General features: G+C 31.5%; 1 protein-coding gene across 1 annotated transcript; it reads left to right on the top strand.

Moving 5' to 3' along the window:
* Positions 1–3,135: 3,135 nt before the first annotated feature.
* On the top strand, positions 3,136–7,228 carry LOC129882263 (uncharacterized). Its single transcript, XM_055956474.1, has 9 exons — positions 3,136–3,256; positions 4,736–4,799; positions 4,911–4,976; positions 5,071–5,168; positions 5,292–5,329; positions 5,539–5,626; positions 5,713–6,042; positions 6,135–6,200; positions 6,873–7,228. Exons 2-9 carry the CDS (start codon positions 4,751–4,753, stop codon positions 7,020–7,022), a joined length of 885 nt encoding a protein of 294 aa, XP_055812449.1. The 5' UTR covers positions 3,136–3,256; positions 4,736–4,750; the 3' UTR covers positions 7,023–7,228.
* Positions 7,229–8,972: the final 1,744 nt, after the last annotated feature.

Raw genomic sequence — 8,972 nt, 5'->3', positions numbered from 1 at the left:
ATTAGGGCTTTTTAGAGAGAGAGGGAGGACTGAAAAATGGTCCAAAAACATCCAAGGATGGTGTATATATAATTAGGAAAAAGTCCAAGTTGCCCCTCTTCAAAAATCTGAAAAATTGGGCAAAAACCTTGCTGGCGCTATAGTAGCACGTCGCGCCACTGCAGCACCAAGCCAAAATAGGCTTAAAACCCTGCACATCTAATAGTGGAGCATCGCGCCAAGCCCCAAACTACTGAGGCTGTTTTCTGGCGCTATAGTGGCGTGGGGCGCCACTAGAGCGCCAAGCCTAAATTTTGCCTAGGCCTGAAATTCCTGCCGTACTAGTCTGTAGTAAAATGGTCATAACTTTTGACTCTGAACTCCAAAAATTGCAATCTTGGTGGCGTTGAAAAGAAGACTCAAATACCTTTAATTTGGTAGGTCGTGGTCCACCCAGTTCTTTATATCCTGGGATATATGGTCGTTTGAAGTTGACCCTTATACTAACTCATCCGAAAACTTAATCGATTGGAGTTCTTTGGACTCGACTTGGTGTTAGAGATCCCTTATGACCCCTAAACACATCTAACACACTTCAAATACTTAGAAATTAATCCTAACTCATGTGTAGAATTACAAGTCCTCCGATCCGAGTCTACCCACACGTGAAGAAATGTTCGAGTCTTTGCAAAAAAAAATCCGAGGTGTCACAAATATCCTGCATAATATGGCTCTATTAGTAACCTAATAACAACAACACAAAGGGACATTCTATGAAATATCCCAAGTCTTCAATTAATTTATTATATTAGGTGTAATCTCTTAGTGTATATGTTGGGATATATATACTATTAAGCATGAAATATATATTAGTAATTAAGTGTTTAGATATCGTAATTATTATACAATAATTATTTATTCAATTTTAATAAAAAAAATTAATAGATCATAGATTCGTTTATGTGTCACTTATATAGTAGATGATTTAGTGTATAGAGTTTTAGCTTATACATAAAGGATTAAATCATCAGTTCTTATAAGTATAAAATTTTTGCTCACAATCTAAGATGGAAACAGCCTCTGGCAGAAATGCAAGGTAAGGCTGCGTACAATAGACTCTTGTGGTCGGACCCTTCTCCGGACCCCGCGCATAGCGGGAGCTTAAGTGCACCGGACTGTCCTTTTAATCTAAGATGGAAATTGAACAAGATTGGTATAATTTTAGCACAAGATTAAATATAAATTATCTTGATTATGGAAATGGTGTTGTTCCAACTTTTTGTGCTAGTGCATTTTTTATGTTTTGAACGAGACCAAAAGAAGAAGATGTTTTAGATTGACTAACAAAAACATATTCTCTAAACTGCAAAATGTACTTATATTCTCAATTCTGATATAACTATTATGGGCTATGTAAATTAATTATCGTTTTGATTTGTATAAGGTGAGATCTTGAGATGGATCAATATGTATGGTAGATTGGATGATAATAATATATATTGGTGAAGTAATAAGTTAGTTGATGAAATCTATACCTCGATATAGAGATTGATGATATGCCTTTTTGAGATGCTTAAAAGTTTTCATTGTGTCAAATCTTACAAGTAAATTTATGAACCCGACACATGAAATAAGTTAAGCATTGATCTAAAGGAAATAATCTTTGAATTAAATTCATCAGTAATTTAATTTATTAATTAATATCTGTAATCTTAACATGGGAATTACATAAGCGTTTGATGGAAAATTTTGAAATCTAAATGAAGAAGTGCAATTACGAGCTTCTAGTAGAATGATTTATAATTTATTTTGATAAGAATAATTCAAATTAATTTTTGAAATTATTTTTATAATAGAAAGTCTCAATTGTTAATTATGTGTTCCCTACAATGCTCATATTTAACTAGAACTTGAAAACCTATTTCCTAAGGGAAAAGGAGAAAACATGTTTTCATTTCCAGATTTGGACGGGGAAAAGGTCCCTATAAATAGGAGTTCTCCTAACCTATAAAATCAATTAGTTTTCTATACATACTTGCCTATCTAAGTATTGAGACTTGCAGACTTGCTTAAAAATATTTGTGATCACGCTTCAAAAGGTATTTCTCGAATTAAATTTCAGCTAATTTATATGTTCTAACATGATCGTATGTCTTCTAGTATAAATGTATATGTTATCTAATTATTTCTTGAAGATAAAGAATCTGTTTTCAAAAAATCCTCGACTCAAATAGCGTATCTCTAAATAGTATAAAAAATTACAAAAGTTAAAAAATCACAACAAATAATTAAAAAAATACTACATAGCATTCAAAAGATTAAAAATAATAATAATAATAATCAAATAATACAATAACCAAAGCTCATGAGACAACTGCAAATCTTATATTTAGTTTACAGATTAATCATTGTCCTTATAACTAGGTAACAATATCTATTGTTTTAGTCAAGTTTAATCTTTCATTATACGTACACAACTTTTTTTAGTTTTTTTTTTCAATTGGCATTATAATCACCTATATTACTATTAATTATTATAAAATCATAGGCACATTATTTAATATTTGTGATACTGAAAAAAGTATGTTCGCAATTAGCAAGTTTCAACATAGTCCAAAAACTACGACGGACAGACAAGTGAATTATGGTAAGATGATCTGAAATTCTTGATTTTTAGACGTTTCATATTTATATTATTGAGAGTAGAAAGAATTTTGTACTAAAAAGTATGCCTTAAATTTGAATTTGGTTTCAATATAAATATCAGATACCAAGTAAAAATAAAAAAAAATATTCCTTTAGTTCAATTTTAGTAGTCCACTTCCTTAAAAAAATATAATCATTAATATGAATATTTTATGATATATTAAAAATGATAATTAAAAATAAAAATTTATTTTAAAAATACTGAATAAGTAAAACTGACTCTTCTTCTACGCATAGCAGGAGTTTAAGTGCACGGAGGTGGCTGCCCTTTTGAATAAGTAAAATTGAATAGAAACAACTTTTTTTTAAAAAACGAAAAGTCTTTTTTTTAATTGATGGAAAAGTCGAAGAAAATCCTTATGCGGTTTTTTAATAATCAGTTACTATTACTTCCAATTTTTAAATTTGGAAAAGACGCAATTCTTTGCCTATATAAACCCAATGAATGCCCACATATTTTCCTCCCCTTCTTCCTTCTATTCTTACAAACACTACTACACTTTCACTACAGAGAAAAATTCTTTGTGAATCTTCGTTTTCTTCTCACAAATCATTCCCATTTTGATTCTTGGTACGTTTTTCTATCTGGGTTTTTCTCCATTTTCTTTATTTTTTGTTTTTATATACTGTTTGGTGAGAAATATTGCAAAATCTGGGAATTAGTAATGGGTTTATTTTGATGTTTTTGATACCAAAGATTGTTCATTTTGATGTTTATATTGAAGGGTCGAAGTTAATTTTTTGTTTTTCCTTCTTGGTTTATCCATTTTATTTGTATAATGATGGGTGAGAAAGATTGTATTTTGATGTTTTTGGAACCAAAGTATGTTTATTTTGATGTGTATGTTGAAGGGTCGAAGTTAGTTTTTTGTTTTTCCTTCTTGCTTTATTTATTTTCTCTGTTATTATTATTATTATTATATTATATTGTATTGTATTGTATTTGCGTAATGATGGGTGAGAAAGATTGTATTTTGATGTTGCTGGAACCAAAGAGTGTTATTTTGATGTGTGTGTGTTGGAGGGTTGATGTTAATTTTTTGACCCATTGAACTAGTTTTGGTTAATGATGAACTTGTTTTTTCCTCCTTGGTTTATCCATTTTTGCATAATGATGGGTGAGAAAGATTGTATTTTTATGTTGTTGGAACCAAAGTATGTTTATATTGATGTGTGTGTTGGAGGGTTGATGTTAATTTTTTGACCCATTAAACTAGTTTTGGTAAATGATGAACTTGGTTTATCCATTTTTGCATAATGATGGGTGAGAAAGATTGTATTTTTATGTTGTTGGAACCAAAGTATGTTTATTTTGATGTGTGTGTTGGAGGTTTGAAGTTAATCTTTTGACACACTGAACTAGTTTTGGTTAAAATGATATTTATTTGTGATTGAAGAATGATGTTTTCTTGAAATTTTGTTTACAGTATTCGTCATGTTAAGTTTATTCTGTGATGAACAGTGTTGATTCATGAATGTAACAGTTTTATTATATTGAAAGTTTTTTTTCTTTTCCTGTTTTTGGTTATGAGACCCTTTAAAATGAGAAATTTAAGAGGAAAATTTGTGTAGTTTTCATTATAAACATATGTATATTTGATGTTAATTTCTTGGATGATTAAAATGATGGTGTTTATCATGAAGTACATTAGCTTTTCTTTTTCATAATTGTTCTAATGATTTGTACTTTGAAGAAGCTTGCTATTTTTCTATTTTTGGAGAAGTTTTCTTTTTGTGTGTGTATCCTGAGGGTCAAGGGTCCACTTTATTTTGGCTTGACATAAAAAATGAGTAGTAGGTTATGGACTTGTGGCTTTTGTTTTTATATGAACTTAAAAATTAGTAGGGACATAGAGAATATTAGCCCATTTCTTTTGCTTGTAATAATCATATATGTGCTGATTCAAGATGTTGTTTTGTGAAACTCAATAATTTGGAAGCCATCATGAAGAAGTGTAGATTGAGACTTAGACTGAATTCTCAAATTGTTTTTTGTGGATTTAGATTATCTTTGTCAACCGTTCTTACGTATTTCACTTCTTTACTCAAGTTTTTTTAGACCAAGATGGAATATGGACATGTTCAGAGGCCAAAATATGACTGTCTTCTTTTCGGTATGTTATCTTTTCTGAAAAAGTTAGATGTCAAATCCCATTTGTTCATTCATTCCATCTTTTATTTATCTTTTGGAGAGTTTGATGATAAAAGCATATTGGAATTTACAGATTTAGATGACACTCTTTATCCCCTTAGTGCTGGTCTAGCGACTAGTGTTCGCCAGAATATTGAAGGTATTCTTGATTTTTTGTCAAAGTTTTTAGGCGAAATGCACCCTTTTAATATGGTAATCTTGTGTCTAATTTAGGAATTAATGTGCTTCTGCAGATTATATGGTTGAGAAGCTTGGCATAGAACAAAGCAAAATTGCTGAGTTGGGTAATTTACTGTACAAGAATTATGGAACCACAATGGCAGGCCTCAGGGTAAAGTTTTTTATTTTTTTTCCTTTCAATGTTACTCTTTTGTAGCATCGAATTTCAATCATCTAAACGAAGTTTTATTTTGAGAACTTTTAACTTAATGAGACAAATTGTTTATTTTGGCAGGCAATTGGCTATGATTTTGACTATGATGAGTACCATAGGTGAGTATTTGTAGCACTCTATTGATTTTATACTCTCGTTGTATTAGGTTATTGCCGAGGGTATTTCGGAAACAGCCGTCCTACATTGGTAGGAGTCAGGTCTGCGTACACTTTACCCTCCCCAGACCCTACGATGTGGGATTGCACTGGGTTGTTGTTGTTGTTGTATTAGGTTATTGAACTTAAATTTGCCAATTTGTTTTCTGTAGTTTTATCCATGGTAGATTACCTTATGAAAATTTGAGGCCCGACCCTGTTTTGAGAAATCTTTTGCTAAGCGTTCCCATTCGCAAAGTTGTAAGTCCATGATCACAATACATATGCATTTCCGTTAACATTCTGGTTGAAGCATTATCTAAAGCTTCTTTTTTTGGGTGCAACAGATCTTCACTAATGCTGATAAGGTCCATGCACTGAAAGCTCTGAGTAATCTTGGATTGGAAGATTGTTTCGAAGGGATATTATGCTTTGAGACACTGAATCCAGTTCACAAGAGCACTCCATCAGATGACGAAGATGACATTGAGTTTGTTGGTTCAGCCATATCCTCTAATGCCGCTGCTACTAACGGCTCTGAGATTTTTGACATTATTGGACATTTTTCTCAACCGAAGGCTGGATCAGTGTTGCCAAAGACACCAATTGTCTGCAAACCTTCAGAAGTTGCCATCGAACGGGCTTTAAAGATAGCCAACATTAACCCACACAGAACAGTAAGAATTAATTGCTCCATTCTTTAATCATACTACTTCCAAGCATCATTGCTATCTTAATGTACTCATTTGGAAAAATTTCTATTTTACAGCTTTTCTTTGAAGATAGTGTCCGTAACGTTCAAGCTGGCAAGCGTGTAGGTCTTGATACAGTACTGGTAAGTAGTTGTACTCCCTTTGTTTCATTTTAATGACACTCTTTCCTCTGTTCCACAAATAATGATACATCTGTATAAATATTTGAAAATTCTTAACTTTAAGCTTCATATTTTACCATTAACGACACACTCTATAACCCCTAAATGTTTAAGACAGCAAGTTTTAAGGTTGTTTTATGATATATGGGCAGAAGTTTATCTTTCTTAAACTACGTATAGTCCTACACTGGACAAAGGGAATAGTACTTACTAGACCAATCTCGTGCTCTATTACAACAACAACATAGTGGGACGTACACAGATCTTAACTCCCTATCTTTGTGAGACAGAGACTGTTTCCAATAGACCCTCGATTTAAAAGAGAAGTTTTGAAGCAAGGAAATTACTTACGATAACAAAATAGCAAGATACAAAGCAAATGAAACAGCAGATAGTACCACACATTGAAGAATAAGAAACTAAAGGGATTTTTAACTAACCACTACTAACAGGAGTAGGGGAGGGATGAGGTTAGCCCCTTGCCTCTCCCACGGTGCGGCAACTCTCGACTACCTACTAATTGTCTACTCTAATCCTCGACCTCCATAGCTTTCTATCTAAGGTATGTAGTCATGTCCTGTATAATCTTGTGCACTATCACCTCTTATTTTGTTGCCTTGCTACTATTTTCAGGTTGGAAATTCCCAAAGAGTTGCAGGTGCAGATTATGCATTGGAAAGTATCCACAACATAAGAGAAGCATTACCACAACTTTGGGAAGTTGACAGGCTGGCTGAAGTTAACTACGCTGGTGTAGCTGTGGAGACATCTGTCACAGCTTAGAATCAGTAGTTCTATATCATCATGCTGCTGCTGTTGGGAGTTAATGATGTAGATGTTTTGTTGTCATTATTATCTACTAATATGTAGTCTATATTACTTCCTTTCAACTAGTGATGATCCATCACACAAATCTTGTAAATAAATTCTATATTTATCAGTCTACCTTTCAATGATTTTTATATAATAAAGTTGAATTATTAGTATTATTCCAAAGGATAAAATTTTGCATCTTTTCCAGCTTATTATGATTGGTGGGGTCTATAAACCAACCAGAGCCCACATATTTTATAAGGGATTTACAAAAATTGTATTATTATCCAAATGACTCAAAAAAATTGGATTAAAGATCATACTAGATTGAAAATTTTCTATGGCAATCGTTTGTCCGGATATTGTTTGGTTATTAAGGAAAACTTAACTCTTATATTGAAATGTTGTTATACAATATGATTGTTATGGAAAGTTTTGATTATATTTTCCTAACAAGATAGTGTAACGTATCAAACATAATTCACATGGGATGGATGTTGATATTAATACGTTATATACAAATATAACAGATTATGATTAAGATGTATAATCAATCTGGCATCAGCACAATAATGTAGCTTGGATTTTTTATATTTTTTATTTTTAAAAGATTGTGACTAATTGATATGTTGTGCAATTATAGGTTTGATGGGTACAAATGATGTCACTTGATGGTCTGCCATTTCCATGAGAAGCCAAACTAATATTATTAACAACTATATGTTGGATTTAACATAAGTGATATCATGATTTAAAGTAGCAAATAAATAAATAAATTAAAAATCGACTAAGGATATTCATGATATTATTTATGTTCATTCATTTTTTTGTTGGAGTGGCATACCGAATAAAAGGTATCGTCCATGGATGTCCCTTGGGCTTATTCTTCATCAGATAAGAGAATAGGAAGAACTTTTGTTCGATCACTGCAAGTTATTTCAGCAAGAGCTTTTACTATAACAAATCTTGAATCGTCAACTCTAAATTTCTAATTATTTTTATTCAATTATCAACCTTTCGTGAGAGTTGTCCAAACACGATGCATTTTTTAAATATTTTTAATTGATAATTATTGTGCTTACTCATATCTTTAGATTCAGTTACGGATCCAAACAATAACAACAATGTATCCAATAAAATTTCTTAAGTGGAGTCTGGAGAGGGTGGTGTGCCGTGTGCACACATCTTAATCCCTACCTTACGAGAGTAAAAAAGATATTTTTGATAAGACCCCGATTCGTAAAGCATAAAAAAACAAAAAGAAAAAACGAATACAATAGAAAACCCAACAAATAAAATAATAGACAAAACAAAAAAAAAACATGTAATAATAATAAGTATATGTAAAAAAGCAGGAGGGAAAAAAAATACTAATACCACTAATAGGGAAACTAGATAGTGCAGTTATCTTCCTTTCCATAATTTTTTATGTGGTGAGGTATATGTTAGGTATATTATATACGTACATATTAGTACATGTGATTTATCATGTTTATATATATATATATATATATAACAATAATAACATGTAAACTATATAGGGATTGAAGAGGGTGGATATACGTACATAAATCTTATCTCTAGAAACCTTGTGAGATAGAGAGGTTCTTTTCAATATTTTCTCGATTGAACAAAAAAATCATTTAAAAGAGAAGTAAGAGTAAAAACTAATTAAGATGAAAATATGTTTTAAAAAATCATTGATATATAGTACAAATATTAAGGATGACCAAAGTGAAAGAAAAACACTAAACAATCAAAGTATAAGATAATGCTAGCATAATAGTAATATATCCGGTATAGGAACAGATAGATGGTCTAAACTGGAACCCTGTTGTGCTACTGCAGAGAAAACACTCTTATTCCTACTGATCGTCGACCATAATCCTCGATCTTCATGATTTTTTATTTAGGGTCATA

The sequence above is a fragment of the Solanum dulcamara genome, chromosome 3, assembly GCF_947179165.1.
Source record: "Solanum dulcamara chromosome 3, daSolDulc1.2, whole genome shotgun sequence".
In the NCBI taxonomy this organism is placed as follows: domain Eukaryota; kingdom Viridiplantae; phylum Streptophyta; class Magnoliopsida; order Solanales; family Solanaceae; genus Solanum; species Solanum dulcamara.
The sequence above is the reverse complement of the archived record's forward strand: the minus strand, read 5'-3'. Positions and strand labels throughout refer to the sequence as shown.

Excerpts from the sequence above, each read along its gene's own strand:
- LOC129882263 (XM_055956474.1), top strand. The coding sequence starts at position 4,751 with ATGGAATATGGACATGTTCAGAGGCCAAAATATGACTGTCTTCTTTTC. Across the intron at positions 4,800-4,910 it reads ATATGACTGTCTTCTTTTCG|ATTTAGATGACACTCTTTAT; the intron begins GTATGTTATCTT and ends TGGAATTTACAG. Across the intron at positions 5,330-5,538 it reads GACTATGATGAGTACCATAG|TTTTATCCATGGTAGATTAC; the intron begins GTGAGTATTTGT and ends TGTTTTCTGTAG.